Source organism: Tachysurus fulvidraco, chromosome 9, assembly GCF_022655615.1.
Source record: "Tachysurus fulvidraco isolate hzauxx_2018 chromosome 9, HZAU_PFXX_2.0, whole genome shotgun sequence".
NCBI classification, from domain to species: Eukaryota; Metazoa; Chordata; class Actinopteri; order Siluriformes; family Bagridae; genus Tachysurus; species Tachysurus fulvidraco.
The window spans coordinates 16,344,141-16,364,682 of NC_062526.1; the positions used below are offsets into that span (position 1 = coordinate 16,344,141).

At 38.1% G+C, this 20,542-nt stretch overlaps 2 protein-coding genes across 6 annotated transcripts in view; one reads left to right on the forward strand and one right to left on the reverse strand.

The window, feature by feature from the left end:
• Window positions 1-39: 39 nt before the first annotated feature.
• ogfod2 (2-oxoglutarate and iron-dependent oxygenase domain containing 2) lies at window positions 40-5,235 on the forward strand. The gene is made up of 7 exons (XM_027140597.2): window positions 40-555; window positions 2,751-2,807; window positions 2,931-3,041; window positions 3,124-3,223; window positions 3,534-3,658; window positions 3,955-4,212; window positions 4,361-5,235. Exons 1-7 carry the CDS (start codon window positions 436-438, stop codon window positions 4,613-4,615), a joined length of 1,026 nt encoding a protein of 341 aa, XP_026996398.1. The 5' UTR covers window positions 40-435; the 3' UTR covers window positions 4,616-5,235.
• A 186-nt stretch (window positions 5,236-5,421) lies between these two features.
• slc4a5a (solute carrier family 4 member 5a) overlaps window positions 5,422-20,542 on the reverse strand; it is a 48,177-nt gene continuing 33,056 nt past the window's right edge. For 3 of the 5 annotated variants that reach the window (XM_027140534.2, XM_027140544.2, XM_027140523.2), the window contains 15 exons: window positions 19,957-20,085; window positions 18,965-19,139; window positions 18,676-18,809; window positions 16,883-17,154; window positions 15,173-15,234; window positions 14,693-14,884; window positions 13,377-13,490; window positions 12,667-12,828; window positions 11,806-11,984; window positions 10,920-10,992; window positions 10,430-10,498; window positions 9,884-10,057; window positions 9,260-9,436; window positions 8,665-8,720; window positions 5,422-6,043 (listed from right to left, as the gene is read on the reverse strand). In XM_027140534.2, the coding sequence (XP_026996335.2) occupies window positions 5,800-6,043; window positions 8,665-8,720; window positions 9,260-9,436; window positions 9,884-10,057; window positions 10,430-10,498; window positions 10,920-10,992; window positions 11,806-11,984; window positions 12,667-12,828; window positions 13,377-13,490; window positions 14,693-14,884; window positions 15,173-15,234; window positions 16,883-17,154; window positions 18,676-18,809; window positions 18,965-19,139; window positions 19,957-20,085 (2,212 nt within the window). In that variant the 3' untranslated portion in view covers window positions 5,422-5,799. Of the gene's footprint in view, window positions 6,044-8,584; window positions 8,721-9,259; window positions 9,437-9,883; window positions 10,058-10,429; window positions 10,499-10,919; window positions 10,993-11,805; window positions 11,985-12,666; window positions 12,829-13,376; window positions 13,491-14,692; window positions 14,885-15,172; window positions 15,235-16,882; window positions 17,155-18,675; window positions 18,810-18,964; window positions 19,140-19,956; window positions 20,086-20,542 lie in introns of those variants that run through there. The other 2 variants (XR_003439730.2, XM_027140555.2) reach the window with 2 other exon arrangements.

Here is a 20,542-nt window from a genome sequence, read left to right on the forward strand (position 1 = left end):
CGTGTTGAAGCCGTGACTTAATACCATAGTTAGTGCACTTACATAAGGAATAACACTATGTTTGGAAATCTCCAAAAATATACACTATATGAAACGCTTGCTAGCCGCGATAAAAATATATTAGATGACAGTCGATAAAAAATACTTAATAAAACTCAATAAAATTAGATTATAATGGAAAATAATTTTCTATTATTTCGATTGTAATTATACGTCAGTCCGAACACATTAAGCTGTCGGATCAAAACAAACCAACTTCCGGTTAATTTAGTTAAAACTGCTTTCAATCTGGAAATAATTATTTTTCGTTTTGTCTGTTTTGTTTAAAAACAGACAAATAAACATATTTACTATTCTGTGGTTACCATTTGTTCTTTTTTGTAGGTTATCACGTAAATGCGTTATAACATGTAATAGCGTTTTATATAGCGTTGTATGGCGATGGAGAAATTCTGCACGTGCAGCTGTTATTACACGGATAATATATTTTTAGAGCAATATAAGCTCCATGTGCGTTTCACCTCGGAAGAGCAGTTTAAAAAGGACTATCGACACGTAAGTGAGAGCAATGTTGAGCTGTGCCATGGTGAATTTTAGCATTTATTTTTTTATTTTATTTTATTTTATTATTGGTCGGTTACTCAGATGTACATAAACATAGCGATACAGTCTCAAGTATACAATAAAAAAACAATTAAAAATGGACGATCAGGTCGAAAAAGATAGCACATTCAGGCAAATAACAAAATGTACACTGTAGCACAGAGGATCAAGAGAGGTTGTTAATGTGGCACCAGAGAGGTGTCCATATCTGCCAAAAGTCATTAGACTTTTGGTGTATGTCATAAGTGAGCTTCTCAAGTGGAAGTAATATGGACATTTGAGACAACCACATTTTAACAGAAGGTACCCGAGGAGAAGACCACAATAACAATATACATTTCTTTGACAGGTACACCAAATTTAAAAACAGTTGCCTTGTGTGGAAGTCAAACACAGTCTCAATTCCACTATACAGCAGATACGATTCCAAAGAGAAACAAAATTTCAACTTAAGGAGCCTTTGTAAAAAATGATGTACTTTAATCCAAAAAGAAAAGATTTTGTCACAATACCAGAAGCAGTGAAGGAATGTTCCTTTGTGTTTCTTGCAATTAAAACAGAGATCAGAGGAGTCTTTGTAAATCGTGAAGGTGTAAGGTAAACTCTGCTAAAAAATCTGTAGTTGAGTTTGTGAATCCCCAAAGATGTACATTTTTTGGTGAACAAATTGTTACATATGGCGGACCAGTCCATATCGGTAATTCCGTGGCCTAGCTCTTTTTCCCACACTTTTTTCAAGCTCTCTAAGGTGGAAGTACATGAATCAACCAAGGCATTATATATGTTAGATATTAACCCCTTAGAGAGATTGTTTTTTATTATAACTTGTTCTATGTCAGTAAGATCACATCTCAGCTTACCATTATCAGACAGAGGTTTTATGAAGTGATGCAGCTGAAGGTATTTGAAGAAATGGGACTGTGATATACTATATTGGTGCGATATTTCTTGGAAGGATTTTAATGCATTCACCTGAAAAGAGACAAGATAATTGCAAGATCCCTAACTTAGACCAGACTGAAAGGCCGATATTTTGCAGAGATATAGGGAAGTCAGGATTAAAAGCAATAGGTGAGAAGAGTGTGAGTTCAGCTGGAATCTTAAGATACAGTTTAATGTCTCTCCATATCCGAAGGGTGTTCGAAATGGTGAAACTTGTCGAGGCACATTTAAGCTTTTTGGTATTTGCAATAAAAGGCAGACATTTTATTGGGAGAGGAGCACAAGCCCTTGCTTCCAGATTAAGCCATCTAGAGTCGGTCTTTTCATTGTACCAACTGACCATGTGCTTCACCTGTGCTGACCAGTAGTACAGACAAAAGTTCGGTAAGGCGACTCCTCCCTTATGCTTTGGTTTCATTAAATTGTTAAAACTAATTCGGGGCATTTTATGGTTCCAGATGAATTTAGAAAAGTGCTTATTGATGTCTTTAAAGAAAATATTTGGTAAATGACAAGGTAGGGATTGAAATAAATATAGAAACTTATGTAGAATATTCATTCTGATCACGTTAATCCTGCCCAGAAAAGAAATAGGGAGTGTCTGCCAGGTGTTAAGGTCTTTTTTGAGTTTTAGCATTTAAATATTAAATAGATATAAAACTTCTGGATATTTGGGTCTTCGTACGAGTTTTTGGTTTCATTCCCAATCTCGATCATCAGCTTAAAAATAATTCAGTTTTTCATGTTACTGAGAATTTTCTTGTTCTACTGCAAGTCTAGATAATAATGTCACCATTAGTTTTTACCATCTCTTTTCGTCTATTGTTTATATTACAATTCACACCCTGGATCATGAAGCTTATAATTATTCACATTTAGATGCTTTTATTTATAATAATTCACATTCTGGAGCCTGAGGTTTATTTAATAAAACCTCGTTCTGGATGCTGTGATTCATAATATGTCACATTACAGATACAGAAGTTTATTTAACAGATCAAATTCTTAATACTAAGAATTATAATAATTCACATTCTGGATTCTGAGATTTCTAATAATTGACATTAGTACCGTATTTGATTCTGTGGGGAAACGTCTTTCACATATATCTAGAATATTTCAAAAAAATAAATGTCAGTCTGCATCCTCAGTCTTCTAACAGATTGCCTTCCTGATGCACATCTCTGGATCTAATCCTGTTCTAGATAGTCCAGTCCCTGGGTTGTGCCTCTGATGCCCAGTACAATGCTGTTCTTGAAAAAGTGAGTCAGTTCTGGAATGATTGGTCTTCATATTATGGAACATTTTATTCCACACAAATATAAACATAAATCAGATTAGCGCTGTGGTTTAACTGATATTAGCAATGATGTTCGAACTCACAGATCCAAGCTGAAGTTGAGAGGCGCCGGAATCTCGAGACACAATCAGCAGAGAGAAAATCAATCATCAAGGAGACTTACAAACCGCTCCATCAGCATGTCTACAGCTTACAGGTACATGTCTCACTCCGGCAGTGCGCCAGAGTTCTGCTTTGACTGCAGTGATGTGAAGCTATGCGATGTTTCCCCTGCCTAGGAATCTTTTTTGGCTCCTGAATTTGTAGAAATAGTGAAATACAGTCTTGAAGACGGCGCCAGTGAAGAGGGACTGCTGAAGCTCATCACATCCGAGGCAGGTATGATGTCAAATCGAACCCTGTTGAGTGCAAAAGTATGCACACCCCTATAATGTCAACTCTGTTTATATAGTATTTAAAAGGGGGAGGCGAAAGTAAAATATTTACATCACATTCAGAATGGGAAGTGAAATTTACATTGTTCATGGTTACTATCTCAAACCTGCTGATGCTTTAGATAACGATGGAACATCTGAAAAACACAAAACACTGGATGCTGTGATCCAAGGGTGCACAAACTCTTGCATTCAAACATATTCAAGTGCATTCAAGTGTGTTTGTGTGTGTGTGTGTGTGTGTGTGTGTGCAGCACCCAGGGTGTATCGTTTCCCCGTGTTCACACAGGATTTCTGTAAGGATCTGGTGGAAGAGCTGGAGCATTTTGAGTGCTCTGAGGCGCCGAAGGGTCGACCGAACACCATGAACAACTACGGGGTATTTACTCTAATTTATCTATTTTATATATCTGGGAAGGTGGTTAGTTTATCAGGTACACCTGCTTTGTAGCTATATTCATTGTCCTTAAATAATGATTCCAACCTGTGTGGTGGTCTGTATAGAGTGCAGTATATAAACTGTATAAATCAGCATGTAGAAGCCATACACAAGAATCCTAAGGTGTGGACATACAGTGCATTCAATCCAGATACAGACCCAATAAATACAAATTAAACAAAAGACAGAACACTGACACACGTTAAAGATGTCAAATTGCACTATGTCCCTGGCAGATCCTCCTGAACGAGCTGGGCTTTGATGAGGGTTTGATGACTCCGCTCAGAGAGCTGTATCTAAAGCCCATTAGCTCGCTGCTGTACCCAGACTGCGGAGGGAAATGGCTGGACAGCCACAAGGCCTTCGCTGTTAAATACTCACTGAACGAAGACCTGGAGCTCAGCTACCACTACGACAATGCTGAGGTCACGCTGAACGTCTCACTCGGGAAAGACTTCACTGAAGGAAACCTGTACTTTGGGGACATGAGACAGGTGAAAGAAAACAAAACGCAAAGACAAAGATGACCATGAACAGTGCCATTTATTTTAGAATAACACACTCTACAAAGATTTCATTCTTGGACAAGATAAAGGATGAAGTGTTTACACTGTGTGTGTTTGTGTGTGTGTGATGATGCAGGTGCCGCTGAGCGAGACAGAGTGTGTGGAGGTGGAGCACCGTGTAGCCGAGGCCGTGCTCCACCGCGGGCAACACATGCACGGTGCTCTGCCCATCACGTCAGGGTGCCGCTGGAACCTGGTGCTGTGGATGCGAGCATCGCGTCACAGGAACCGTCTCTGCCCCATGTGCAACCAAGTGCCAAGACTACAGCCTAGCGACGGCTACGGAGACGGATTCACCGAGGAGGACACCCGGCTGTGTGTTTTAACGTGACGTAATGGAGAAATTTGTCATTAGAATCAGAATCAGGTTTGTTGGCCAAGTGTGTTGACACTCACCAGGAGTTTGGTTTCAAGCTGTTTGTAAACAGACATATAGACACATTCATTTTGGGTGTCCAGGATAAACTGCTTTTAACTTCTGTTTCACTTCCTCTAAAATGCAGTCCCTTACATTTTAAAGCTTTAAGCTGGGGGAAGAGCTTATTGCAGGGCCAGAAAAAATGCATATAAAGCTTGAAATGAAGTGAGACTTACACAAGTGTTCATCTACATGTGAAAGCTAGCACCTTCATGCCTACAGAACGAGAATCACATCTTAGAGCAGCTACAACTTTACAGCTTTAACTGTGTAATATTGAACTAATGTAATTAATACAGAACTTGAAAAAAATACAAAGGACACTTTTAATCTTTAGCAGTGTGACACCAAATTACCAGAAGATACGTTCATGGATGTTGAGCACTGGAGCCTTTAAAAGACAATGTAACTGGATCCGGATTTTCATATGATCCAAATCTTGTGTGTGAACACAATCAAACTATTCTGTATGTTTTTGGGAAAAATTTAAATAACTAAATAAATAATAAATTAAATAAACATTTTGTCTGGAATATGTGTCATGTCAATTAAAAAAATATATTTTAAAGAACTTTGTTATAGAACTGAAACAAACCGATTTTCTTTTGAGATTCAGATCCAAAGAGATTCATTTAAACACATCTATTTGTGCTAAAATGTACTTACACAGTGTTTATGTACAAAAACAAGGTACAGAAAGTACACATTTTTTCAAAGGATGTTATAGACAGTTGACCTGTGAGACATGTCTCAACATGTTGCGAAATGACAAATAAAGAAACTTGAAAATAAAAAGCTTTCTTCTTAATGAGCATTACTAAATTACAATGTTAAAATGAGAGCATTAATAGAAACCCTGCTGTTCACTATAAAAGCTTTTTTTTTTGTACACCATTTTCAGGGAAACCCATTAAAGGTACTATTAAAAATTTTCCCTTTCAGAAAAGGTTCCTTTCCATCCAGAGATCTAACTTTTTTCTACACCATCATGGCGTTTAAGCTGCCTTGCCCTCTTCAGGGTTTGTGCAGCTTTTAAACATGAAACAGTTTGATTCTGAACCTCAGGTCAAAAAGACAATTGTTAAACAAAAGTGAGGTTAAAGGGTGGTCTCGCTGCTGTCCTGGTTCCTGTATCTGGGCTCCGTGTCGGTGTCGTCGTACTCAGACTCCATCTCGATCTTCACCTGCGGCACTGCACACGACACTCCTCGGGTGATGGGTGTCGCTGGCGATGACGGGCACGAGATCTTCAAGTGTAGGGTGATGCTGCGCAGTGGCAACGTCCCGTTATGGGAGTGAGGATGAGGTAAAAGGTCAAGGGTCAGCGGTGTGGCACCAACTCTGCAGGTGAAGAATAGCCCTGCGTCCTAATACGATTTTTAACACTTGCCCCTCGGGACTTGGACTTTGGACACTTTAGCAGGGAACACACTGGTGCTAGCTAGCAGTTTCCATTCAAGTTCACATCAAAGCTTAAAAACACAGGTCTTGTGTTTCAGATATAGATATTTTCCGATCCTAACAACCGTGACTCGAGCTCAATAAGCAGTGACGCACCGATGATAGTCAATAAACCACAACAAATTCAAACAAAGACGCCTGATCAGAGATGTTTGGCCTTGTCTTATCGCACTCACTGACAGCTACTACACCTGAAGTATGTGTAAAGAGCGAAGGATGACAGATTATTGTAAATACATGAATAATGAATGATGACTATGGTTGAACTTCGTACATTTTACTCAAAGATAAGATTAAAGCGGGTTTGTGAGTCACAAGCAACACTGAGCGGACTGCAACCCGAGCTAAAGGTCATACAGCTAATACAGCAATACACAAGAAAGCTGAGAAAGCAGGAAAGAACAGAAGCCAGTGGAAGCAAGTAGAAAGCTAATACTGATTGGTGCTGAATGAAAATCACACCCAATTTCAATCCTCCAAAAAAAAAATGGCAAAAGAAAATGTTGAAATGAAAAAAAAACGACCCAAAGGTTACCGAATCCATAAACCCTGATGTTCTGTGTCATATCCTGCTTGAATTTTGGCCTCATTAACGATAAGAAAACACTACCATCATCCAGACCATATACCTTTATCAGCAATGCAGACATGACGACCACTGTGTGCACGTCACATCACACGTCTTCAAGGAAGAAAAGAAGGAAGGAAGGGAATGAGGATAGCAGCAGGGTCTGAGTCCGTTATCCATAATGCAGACTGAACATGCTGCAGTTCATGCTCTCAGAGCTCAGATATTTCAGCGGCAAGAGCACTGTTTGCCAAAAACAGACCTAATTAATAGTGCAGTAGTTAAACATTCAGGCAAAGTGTCCCAGCTCTGAGACATGATCTCATCAAAGTGCCTGTTCTGGAAGCCAAACTTCATGAGTTCATCTTTTTATTATTATATTGTTCGCTCACTTACTAACCGGATGCCAAGATCGCGTCAGTTCTGAAAAAATCTCAAATAAGATTCCATCACTTTTCACTAATACACACACACAGAGTGAGAGATGTGTTAAAATTTTATATCGGTAGTATTTATTTGATTTCTTTTTAAACAGACTATAAGCTAGAGTAAATATCTCATGGTCTTCTTTTAGACCAAACTCAATCACATGTTCAGGCTGCTGAAAAATGACATTATATCCTAACACCTTAACCCTCCTAATCAGATCTATCTAACAGCAAACCAAATCTCACATTAATAGAAAGCTTCTTCTGGATATACTGTATTTACTCCACCAGTTCAAGCTAGAATTAGTCTTTTTAAGCATTTGTTTCTAGAAATTAAATATATTAAAAGAGAAGGAGCTGAATAACAGATTTTAATCACCGTATATTTGTTTACTTGATCATTTTGAGTATTTTCAAGATATTTGCTTTGGTTAAGATGCCTTTTTTTTGCATTGTAAGTTTTATCAGGATTTGAAGGAACATGTCAGTTTCTGATGGCACAATAATAACCCGGCACAATAATAACTTCCATACGGTGACATATTTTCTTAAAAACGCAACCAGAGATGGAAAGCAAAGCGTCTGGAAAAGCAATCTGGAAAAAAGTTAAAGATCATATTTTAAACATAATGCACCACCGAATAACCTGGAAATGTAATCGTTTAAAAATCAGGACAAAGATTCCTCCAAACTTGTACAATTCAACCAGCAGTTGGGACTCAGACTGTTTTGACCCGATTCCATTTCCATTACAAAGGGACACTTTCAAGGAAAAAGGAAATAAAATAAAGCAAATGAGAAGTTATGCACCGGCTTTCTGGAGTTCAAACTTGGGCTAAATGGAGAATCCCCGTCGCTCTCGGTGGGGATTTTCCATTCATGTGCAGCCAGAAAACCAGCCTTTAAAAAAAATAATAAAACATAGCACAGCATGACTCAGCGAACATTAAAGTGAACACAACACGGTACACAAAGGAGAAAAGAAACAACCAAAATCTGTTGTACAATAAGAAAGAAGAAGAAATTGTTCAGTGTTTCTTAATTATGGAGGAAGACTCCATACTGACAGCATCTGAAAATGTATGCAATTCATTGCAGCGCCGTAAGGCTAGTAAGAAATGTATCATAATGCCACTAATGCTACGACGTTAAATTCTTTTAGTACGCCACTATCGATGGAGCAGAAAAATCAGGGCAGGTGCATGCAATCTGGATCCATCTGCATTGCTCACAAGCGCATGGAAAGGACGACTGGGATAAATGTATAAATCTTTGTCTTTTTACTATAAATAGTACCACAGCATCTCTCTCTCTCTCTCTCTCTCTCTCTCTCTCTCTCTCTCTCTCTCTCTCTCTCTCTCTCTCTCTGTGTGTGTGTGTGTGTGTGTGTGTGTGCATATCAGTGGTAAAAGGAGCCCGGCTGACAGCGTGCAGCCCACTCGGAGCTCGAGTCGGGGGGATCTAACAGGTCTCGGTAGGGGACGTGCAGTTTGAGCACACAGTACCTGCGGTCCACGTCCAAGTCTGCCGGAGCACAGTCAGAGTATGGGTGGAACTTCTCCTGCAGGATGAGATTAAAATAAATAAATAAATAAACCTTGTATAAAGCCAAAGAGGTGGTGTACATAATTATGTGGCAGCTCTGCCACTCTGTGTACAGTATGTTACAAGTGCTTCAGGCCAGTAGGGGACAGCAGCAGTACATAATGTATGGGCTATTGTGTGTGTGAGCGTGCGCGTGTGTGTGCGCGCGTGTGTGTGTGTGTGTGTGTGTGTGTGTGTGTGTGTGTATGTGTGTGTGTGTGTGTGTGTGTGTCCAGTAAGACCAATAACACATAGTAGATGAGAAAATAAAATTTAATCTCTACCCATAACTCGACAAGGAAACTATTAGTGTTGAGCATCAGTCACTGAAATAATAATAATGTTGTGAGGCACACAAATACACACACACATACACACACATACACACAAATACACACACACACACACACACACACACACACACATACACACACACACGCGCACATGCACATACACTTACAGGCAGATAAACGAAGACATTCATCCACTAATACGCCAAAACCTCCAGAGGCTTACCTCATCCTCACTCTCCTCTCCTCTTCTGACCTTCTTCTTTTCCTTCTTTGTTCCATCCTTCTTCTTGTCGTCCTTCTTCTTCTCTTCCTTCCCGGGCAGAAGATCGTCGAGCCAGGCCAGGTCGTGCTGAGAGAACACCATGTCGAGCATCTTGCGCACCAGCATGAGGCCCAGGATCTGAAAGAGATTTCAAATGTGAAATGTGACTAAATTCAACTATTTTAAACAAATACGAAAAAATGGATCATGTAAAAACATCACCTGAAACAAATGTGTTAAAAAAAATGAGAAAAAATTAATTATTTGGAAAAGACAAGTAAAAAAAATTAATCATTTCAAAAATTCATGTGCAATTACAAACTTGTGCTGCATGTGAATAATTGTGAATAATTAATGATATTTGAATAATTGTTCATGATTAATTTATTTTTCATATGAATATTTTCACATTCTCTTTGTTCAAATGATTCACAATTTTGCTGAAAATAGATTTGTGTATTATTTTTGCTACTGAAAACTCTTGGTCTTGTGCCTTTCCTTACATTCCTTCTTCACGTCACAAAAAGCTTATTGAATAATTTACTGATTTTATGAGTTTAAAAAATGACATCAGGAAACCCGGACCATGACGGGGAAGATGATGGCAAGGAAGGTGGATTTGAGGATCCAGAGGACGGTAAGGCAGACGACCTGCAGCAGTGTAAACAGATGAACTCTCCTGAGTGGAACATGGCGCAGGTACGTGTAGTCCGGCTGGTGCTTCGCTGGCATCAGGAACAACTTGATCCTGTCCCAGAACTGTGGCACAAATGGGGACAAATGAGTCAATTATTCAGCAAAATAAAGAACTGCTAATGGGGCAGAACTGTATATGAAGATGCCACATTATTAATTTTTTGGGGTATTGAATTTTAACATACAGAATTGATGCTAATGTACCTACATAAACAAAAAATTTAATTGGGTAACTTATGTAAGTGGGCAAACTTTTCCCTGCTGAATTTCTGTATCATTGCCAAAATAAACTAGATAACAAGTTAGTCTAAGTAAATTTTACTGATGAACAAATTACTTTTAGCTAGCTAGCTGGCTATGTTAGTGTTAGCTAAATGTGTTCATGCTTGTAATTTCTGCTAAATGTGTTTATTTACTGGTTGTTATTTTGCTTACCTGGATGCCCCCAAGAGAAGCAACACCCATATAGAGGAAGACCCCGTAGAGCACAGGCATTGGGATAAACTGAGGACAGAAAACTGCACTATATACATCACATCATCAATTAGCATTCAGTAGCACCATACGCTACGTTGATTTTTCAAACCAAAATACTTTGGCTGGGTTTTATAAAATGGCACATTTGCACTTAAATGTATCACACGCGACACCTATGTCAATCATTGCTGCCAAATCCAATCCACTGGAGACCTGAGCAGGTAAAGGAAGGCTGACATTTCCAGTTTGGCACAATTACATCCGCCCCACTGTGTGCCAGCTGAACCTGCTCTTCATTATGAATATGGAAACCTACCAGGGTTTGAGATATTCTTGAAGCAAGACCTTTAAGATCTGTTTAATTAGCCATCCTCTGAGTTAAGTAAATTTTGAGCCCAAATATGCTTGTTATATGAGCTTAAAACGATTCATCGCCACATGGTGTTACCTGTAGAATTGGGGCGAGGAAGATGGAGACTCCGGTTAGGACAAAGACCAGGATTCCTGTCAGTCGCTGTTCCCTTTATAGATCACAAAGATAGAGGAGAAGAAGAAGAAGAAGAAGAAGAAGAAGAAGAAGAAGAAGAAGAAGAAGAAGAAGAAGTAGAAGAAGAAGAAGAAGAAGAAACTCAACTCCAGGCTCAGTATACTGTCAGTGAAGTCTGGATTTTGATTGGACACATGGTATTGCTTTAGTATCATATAACATGCTTATAGCTTATTGTTTCTATATTAACCGCTTATAGCACTTAAGTGATATAAGGCTATAGCATAAGTGATATACCACTTAAGGCTATAACATAAGTGATAAAAGGGCCCAACTTTTTTTGAGGACTTTCCACAACATTAACTTTAACCATAAATAGTTAAAAAAAAATGACTTCTCCCTTTTAAAGTAAAAATTGCAATTATTGGCAAATTGATTTAATTGACATTTAATTAACAACATTTAGGGAAAAAATTAAACTTGGGTTCGTTATATTCGCCATAGTTAACCTTTGATTTATAATTAAATAATGTGCAACAAAAATGTCTTAAGAAATCTAGAACCATAAATCATCCAATGAACCATTAAAGACCCTACTTTCTTTTTTAAGCTGAAAATGAGTCCACTAGCAAGCACTGTTGCTTTTTTTCCCATCATTTTTCAGGAATGATAAGTTTTGCCCAAATACATTCAGATTTGTCCGATTTGCTCAATCATTCGATTGTAAAATCTACTGTAGCTAGATAAAAAAAAAATCTGTATATGTTGGTCTGAACCTGAATTATGAAAGAAAAATCACAGATAGCAGAATGCATGACAGACAGCATTGTGTGTGTGTAAACATTACCTCACGCCCAGAAACTGCGGCTGTTCTCCTGGGGCGTTGGACTCGGACTCCATTTTTAGTGAGTCAATGTGAGCGATAGAGATAACTGTAGCGGCTACGTACCAAGGCAGGCCCATGAAAGAGCAAGTGACCATCAGGATACCCACCCAGAACAGGTCCAGATGGTACCCACATCCTTTCTGTTTGAGGTTGCAAAAAAAATACACTGCAGCTTGTGTGCTAATATTCAGTTCCACAGAACAAAGGTTTCTGATTTCACACTGACTCTAACCTGTCCAGATATTTTGTATATTTACTCTCACTGAGCCAAAAAAAATCACTTGCATCTATCAATATCACACCTAAAGCATTCACATTCATATAAAACACTCACTTGTTCACATACAAACCTGGAACATTCATGAAAAATGTTCTTGCATTCACATAAGAGCTCTCGTATTCATCTAAAATGCTCTCACATACAGTACCATACATCAAAAATGCTTTTCGATAAATCACTCTCGCCATCACATCCTGCAGCTCATACTTTCATATAAAACACTCTTGTAATTAAACAAAAAATAATATGCTCTGGCATGAATATAAAGATCTCATCAGACATTATACACTCACATTTACACAAAACAGTCTAACAATCCTCTTACAAAATGCTTATATTTATATAAAACCCTTTTAGATATTAAGTAGAAATTGATTTAAAATTCCATAAAATATCCACATTTATATAAAATGCCCTTCTTTTCATGTAAATCATATTGTCACAGTCACAAAAAATGATTCTCGCATCTACTATTTTCACATCAAACACCAATGCATTCACATTTTATTTAATGCCCATTTAGAGGAAACCAAATCACTCACCTTCAGTTTGTTCTCTTTCCTGTTGACGATGACGGCGCTGATTTGCTGGTCCATGAATAAAAGGATGGTGACGAGGAGAGCAGGCATGAAGCTAGCCAGATAAACCCACCACGGGTTCTTCCCAAAGGGCATGACAATCCAGCCCCGGTCCGGACGTGTGGGCTACATGACGGAAAACAACAGAGGAATTTCACTGAGATTTGAGAAGTTCAAGTGAGAATCATGAAAAGAAAATAGGAGAACAATTAAAAGGAAATGGTTCAGTAAGGATTTGTGCAATATGTGAGTGTTGTTTTTGTAATAAAAATGTGAGAGCTTTTATATAAATGCAGGAACTTTTTATGAACATCAGAGCTTGAATGTGCAGTGATTAGACTGATTGTTTTACAGTATATGAATGGAATAGCTTTAAGTGTAGTTATGAAAGCTTTGCAGTTGACTATAAGAATTTCTATAGAAGTTCAATGGAATTTTATATGAATGCGAAAGCATTTTTATAAATATTATAGCTTGGATTAATTGTGTTTTGTTGTTGGTTTTTGTTTTATTAAAGAATGGCATGTTTTTTTATCCTAGTATATTTACATTTAATGTTGCAGTATGTTAGTTTAATTTATGATATAGCAGCTTTAGTGTGTGTGTGTGTGTGTGTGTGTGTGTGTGTGTGTGTGTGTGTGTGTGTGTGTGTGTGTATCTGTGTCCTATTTCACCTTGAACTCGGTCGGCACGATCAGTTTAGGAGTCTTCAGCCCCATGAGCATGTCCAAACCCACAAATGTCATAATGGACATGAAGATGGAGAAGTCACTGATGAGCTTCCTGATCTAAAAAAAATTAAAACAAAAAGAAAACAGGACACCAAAAAGCACATCAATATTCTGTTTTCTCCTTGATGCATTTGTCCAAATCTTTTTCATCACCTTGAAAAAGTGAGTTTCCTGCTGCTCAGTGGGCAAATATCCAAAACTATGCTGATGAATTGTAAATTCAGATGAATTGTAAGATTTAACTTTATCCATCTCTTCTGCACAGCAATCAACAAAGGTTATATCATATAAATAAATTGATAACTTGAGCAGTGATGCTGCAGATCTTGATTTTGATTATTTTGAGATTGAAAATAATTTTTAAGGTATTGCTTAATAATTTTGGAACAAGACCTTTTGTGCAATCGTACGTTCTCTATTATTCCTGGTAAGTTATATATTGACTATGCCAATCACAAATCTGATCAACATTTAAATCAAAAACAAAATAATACATAAAAAGAACACAGACCTCAGAAGGTCTTATTTTCCTCTCTTTCTGTACTGAACTCCATTAATGGCCTCATACTTTATATTGTATTTCGTTTTGGACTCATTTGGAGTTAACTGTCCTTTAGAATGCTGGTGCAGATTTAATCTGACAATTTATAATTCACCTCAAACGACAACTCTGAGTCATGTACCAAACTTAAAACGCTAGAGAACCTAAAGCTCTTATTGGTTTCTAATCAGGTTAATGTTGCTCTTGTGTCCCATGATGTTCATCTACAAAGTTGAACATTTGGCGACTTTCCAATGTCTTCTCTGTGCCAGAATTTCCAATAAGAATTGGGCGGAGTTTGTCTTAGTTGAGGCTCATGTTTATCAAAACAGTGGGTTCTCACTCGAATCTGTCATGCAGCTCTCATTTCTTTGTTTCACCTTTTGAGATTGTATTCAGGCAATCAAATGTGACCTTTGCTAACTATTTAACCAATTCGGGTGACACAGTAAGAGTTCCACTTGACTGTCATTGCAGGCTGGGAGTCAAGGAAAAAGGGCTGTCTGTCAGACATATTCATTAGAATATTAGGCCACGCCCACATGGAGCTCAGATCAGACAGTGATTAAACTTTTTTTTTTTTTGGAATTAATTAAGATGAGTTAACTGAGAAATATTGTGTTTTCTAGAAATAAAAGGAATCCAATCGTTTACAGTGTTTTTGACATAAGTGTGTGTGGAGGTGTTTAAGGACTCATTATTCATCCCTTGCCCGCACCTTAGTAGGAAAGTAGCGGCTGAACTTGAACTTCTTCAGCGACACAGTCATTGAGTATGTGCCAAAGAATAAGATAAAGGACATGAGCGCTAAATCCGGGATGAACTTGCAGGAGCTTCCCACCAGCTGGCCGCCATATTTGAGACACTCTTTTTTGCTTAGCTGACTCCAATCAAGAGCTGTTATATTCATCTGAAAGAACATGACAGAGAGAGCGAGACAGAGAGAGAGAGACAGAGAGAAAGAGAGATAGAGATGAGGAAGTGAGAGAGGGTCAGGATGAACGTGAGGTCCATTCATAAAATGGGGATAAAAACCCAAAACACAAGGTTGAGTCCACTTTCATGAGACCTTTTCAGACCTCGCCCCATTTGAAATGGTTAAAGACACAAATCAAAAGTGTTTTAAGCCACAAAACCCTTCAAGCAGCACAAATCTGAATTTAAAACATTTTTTAAACAGAAAGAGAGAAGCACTTACACCAAAGAGAGCAGACGTATTATCGGGCACTGGAACTACAGCACCAAAGAGCAGTGAAGCCACTAAACAAGCAAGAGAGGTAGTGAGAGGGAGAAAGAGAAAATGATAGGAATTAGCAGAACGGAGGGAAGAAACAAATTTGTGATGGGAATTGCAATTTGTTGTTCATTTGCATCACATCTGTGTGCTAAAAAAGCCAACAGCTGGGCTTGGAATAGAATTACAATCAGGGAATTTTAATTGTGGGCTTCAAAATCTCCAAGTGGAAACAGAGAGAGAGAGAGAGAGAGAGAGAGAGAGAGAGAGAGAGAGAGAGAGAGAGAGAGAGAGAGAGAGAGAGAGAGAGAGAGAGAGAGAGGAAGAACACTTGCATGCAGCATGAGGCAGATAACAGAGTTTAGCTTTGATTAAAAATACATGTGTCAGGCAAAGACGAATCCTAAAGGGCAAACTGCAATCAAAAGTCAGAGTCTATAAGCAAAGTCTCAGGGGATCAGCAGACTTCACTTATACCACAGCACTGGATTTTGATTGGACAGTACGACTTGAATGGTAGACGGTCCACATACTCATCTAATACCAAATTATTATTTTTTTAATGTTATTTAAGCGATTATCCGTATGTTTATTTCATATTTGATGGTCTCCAGTGTCAGGACTTTGACATGCTGCATTTTATTTATTTATTTATTTTTTTACAAAATTAACTTGACAGCGTTAAATGTAATCATAAATGAGTAAAAGGTTGTATTCGTTTAGTAAATAAATACAAGACAAATCAACAAAATGATAAAGATTGTTAATGGAAACTAATGAACACTGGATTGGACACACAAACTCTATTTCATCATCATTGAACATTTTCCCTTAACAGCATGAAATGGAGTGTTTTAATCCTTACAACAATTACACAGAGTGAAAGGTTTGTATGAGGTGAACAATATGGTTGTAGTTAGAAATCAAGGGAACTAGAATGATTGTGCTTTAAGGTTGTATTTTTGTTGAGGGTTCTGGGAAATGTAGTTGGCATACTGATGGCTGATACTTACACATACGAAGTGGCGGCCATGTTTGCAGCAAAAACAAGCACAGTGCAAATCAGTTACAATAGTTCTAAATACACAGCTACTTCTAACCCAACGGCAAATGCATTATGTATCGATATTTCTTCATAATTCAGATCATCACTACAGTGAAATGTTAGCATGGATAAAAGCAAAGCTGAACCTCACAGTTTCCACTCAAGTTTGTTTTACATTGTTTAAATATTTTTTGATTATTGTAGAAATAACTGACAATAAAACGTCTAGGAGTCTAGCTAGAAAGTATAGCTAGCAAAGTGCAATATTATACATATGGATATTATTTACTCGGGAGATCTGCATCTTCCCTGAAGTGCTGTCAAAATATCGACATAATAGTAATGTCTCCTTGGATATTTTCTTCGAATTCATAGCTACGTTATATAAGTAAGAAGTCGAGAGTCTAGCTCTGAAAACCGAGGCATACAATTTCAGCATTAAGTTCTCACTATGTATACTGTACGTAGCTTGCTGAAATTTGCTCAACAATGAAAGTGACAGGAAGGAAATGGACTTCCAAAACTGGACTTGACCTCCAGTAATTTTAGGCTAAATGTCAAGAGTAAAAGCTTGTGAGTTTCAGAATCAGCTTGTACAAGCTTGAACCCTGCACCAACAAAGGACTCACTCATGTCTGGCGCGACACATTCACACTTGTAGGAGGTGATGAAGTCGGGGTCAAAGTCAGTGTTGATGGCATAGTAGCTGAAGGACCCAGCCATCTTCTTAATGGCATCTGAGATGAAGATGAAGGAGATGAGGCTGGAGAAGCCCTCCTCGGTGAAGCGGGTCATGTATTTGATGATGTAACTGGCATCGGTGGCCACCAGCACGAAGCACTGGATACAGGAATGTATGCCAATCCACAACCTCAGTTCCATGTAGTCCATGCTGCTGCTCCTGAGACATAATCAGTGAAACTAGAGCATTGAGATGCTCAAGGACAATTCTGTCCATCATTGACAATACAAGAACAGTTATCGTGCAATATGAGCTGAAAAGCAGTAATTTCTATGAGATATATACAAATCAACCCTACAAATACACACTTCTAGTTAAAAGTTTTAAGTTTTATAAGAGTTTATTTGCTCAATAAACATAATAAACTAGGTACAGAAAATCAATTAAATAAGCAATAATGTTAAATAAACAGCATTAATCTTTGTCTTAATGGTCCATGTTTCAGATGCTAATGGGACAGTGATTTTTTTTTAAGGTGAGCTGTGAGCTGTTAAGACTCTGTGATTTAATTTATAAAACAAATATAATCTTTGTACTATGTGTGGAATAAAAGGGAACAGCATCTGAATTGTTTCCTGTCAAATAAACATTTCTTTCATTCAAAATCAGGCCAACAAAAATGCTAATTAAAACTTTTGATTGGCACTATCAGCTTACAAAATGAATATTAATAGAGTCACAATTTGCTCATTTATCATTGATTAGGTTGAATGTGAAAGCTGAATTGTGGCAGAACCACAGGGAAGTCATTTCAAACCCAAATTTATGAATTTAAAAACAAAATAAAAAAAAAACATGCATAGTCAGGTCAAGCACACCTCCAGATTGAGGAGTGTGCCTGGTGAACTATTGGTATTCACGCAGCTAATAAATGCATGAAATCAGGAGGCAAATTAGTCACGGCTGAATGAAAGCTGCTGTGCCAGCGGCAGGAGACTGATGAACGCTTGCTGGTATGATGCACCGATGGTGAGCTAGCGATGTGATGGAAGACTAGCACATTGAAAATAATGACACCCTTTACAAGAAGGAAGAGTTTTTGTGAGTTAGGAAGAATGGATAAGCTGCATTATTTAAAGATTTTGCTTAGATTCCTTCATCTTTTAGTCACAATTTTCTTACCTCTCTCAATAGATTTTACCTCTCTGTGAACCCCACATTTGCACTAAATGTAAATCAGCTGTGTCATGAACCGATAGATGATAATAAAGAAACCCAGGGTTGCTAAAATGTTGGGAAATTTGGTAGAAAATTTCCTCTTGCAGTTCTTTGAATTTCTAGCACCATGTGTGATGCATGTGTTTGTTATTCATTAGCTGTGTTCTTTGGTTTATATGTCCCCATATTATATTGGCTTTGTTTGCCTATTGTGTGCACCTGTTCTGTGTTCAATTGTTTTTAATTAACCTGCTGTTTCTTTGTTCAGTTTCTTAGCTTTGATTTTTGTTCCTGCATTCCAGGTTTCCAGCTGTTAACCCTTTCCCCATGGCTAAATTGTTTTTCAATTATATTCCATTACCTTTCCTGAAGAACAAATTACAAAAAAATATTGATTATTTTAAATATTAGTCCAAGTCTTGTAAGAGTACATGAATATTAACAACAGTGTGAGACATAAATAGGACATTTAGGCCAAAAGAGGATTGGAGCAAAACAGGAACCTATCAGGAGAGCTCTTACATGCAGAAGTCATAGAGCAGCTTCTCAAAGATGAGGATGGGTCCAGTAGAGCTGAGGATGATGAGGGGCTGACCGCCAAAAAGGCAAAAGACTGTGCCTGCTAAGGCTGTACCCAAGAAACTCTCCATTACTCCCTGATGGAAAGAATGGGAGAAGAGTTGAAAGAGATTCTACTCTTCTAGAACAAACCAACAAAATCACTGCATAGATTAAGAAAGAATAGGAGAGCATCACTGGGTTTGAAAGTACAACATTATTACAAATTGCTCCATAAAGTTTAACGGTTTACCTGGTAATTGTCTGTTGCGTCTCCCAGCAGGCCACCAAAGGTAATTGCATTGGTAATGCATCCCAGATATATAAAGAGCACGGCTGAGACCGACTGGATGTGAAAACCCTCATAAAAGTCACTGGGATACCAGGGTATTTTCCTCTTGATGTCCAGGAACAGACCTCCGCAGAATCTATCATCCGCAAACACAAAAACAAAGGGTTCTAGTCTCAGCCTCAGATCTCAGAAGCCACCTTTTTTTAATGCCAAAGCCGTTGTGATGATATACTTCCCTCAAGGAAATCGTCAGGATTACAACTGTGAGAATGAGCGCTCATGAGGATCAGCTTAATGCTGGAATTTACAGTCAACTCATTAATTTGCACGACTTTCTCACATGAATCATCTACACTTGCACACGAGTTTGTTTCGTAGGGACATAATTTTTTTTACATTTTTACGCATATAAACATACCAAAAAACAATATGAATCATGATTGGTTGCTTTCATGGCAGTCAGATGCCCTCTTGGGAAGTATTTGGCCAATAAAAACTGCTCTGGAGTCCAGACCTTCTGCCGACAGTCTAAAGGTCTTGTTATGGGAGACTAACAGGTTTCTCATACATAATTCAAAAGAGGTCTGTTTTCAGAATACACCACATGAAAAACAGGTAGGGTGTAAATGATAGGAGAAGGACAGACAGGCAATGAAACAAGGAGGTTTTTCCTAGAAGAGAATAGTAAAGGACAGCACAGTATGTTGGCCTTCTATTTGCTCTAATGCATTTTCGACTCACTTGTATTTTATGGGCATATTTATCTCCTTAAAATCATCCTCTCTGCACAGTTTGAAGCCATCTCCAATTACCTGCATTCTCCCGACTAGCCTTGCAACTGGCAAGCGAAGTGTTTTAGTGTTTTTAAGAGACTTTTTCAGCTTGAAGCACACTCCAGTCCATCATAAGCCTGCTAACTGCCATGACACTCCTGAGGGATAATTGGAACTCACCTACCCGTGTATGCCAGCTCTTCACCAAGCTCATGTGGCACAGGCATTTCCTCGTCCTCTGCAATACCTCCCCCGGCTCCTGCAGTGCCATTCATCTGGCCCAGCTCGTTCAGAGAGAACACAGACTTTCTGGATCAGGGAATAAGACCAGAGACTTGAAGTAGCTGAAGGATAAATGGTGCAGTAAACGAATAATCATTAACTATCATATTCTAATTCGCAGCACAGGCATGCCGGTGGCAATTAGTAAGTCATTTCCATGCAAGGTTCAAGCTTCGCAAACCTCATACACATTCAGACACATTATGCAGAAATTAGCATAAGGTGGCACTGGGGTTCCACCTTAAATGCTTTGATTACAAATACAGTGAGGGAAAAAAATCTTTGATCCCAGCTATTTTGTACGTTTGCCCACTGACAAAGAAATGATCTATAATAAGTCTATAATTTTAATGGTAGGTTTATTTTAACAGTGAGAGACAGAATAACAACAAAATAAATCCATAAAAACGCATTTAAAAATGTAAGATTTATTGTAATTGATTTATTGTTAATTTATTAAAATTTGTTTAATAAGTTGCCTTGT

Coding starts and splice junctions, on each gene's coding strand:
- ogfod2 (XM_027140597.2), top strand. CDS start 436: ATGGCGATGGAGAAATTCTGCACGTGCAGCTGTTATTACACGGATAAT. Junction 2,808..2,930: donor ACAATGCTGTTCTTGAAAAA/GTGAGTCAGTTC, acceptor TCGAACTCACAG/ATCCAAGCTGAAGTTGAGAG. Junction 4,213..4,360: donor ACTTTGGGGACATGAGACAG/GTGAAAGAAAAC, acceptor GTGATGATGCAG/GTGCCGCTGAGCGAGACAGA.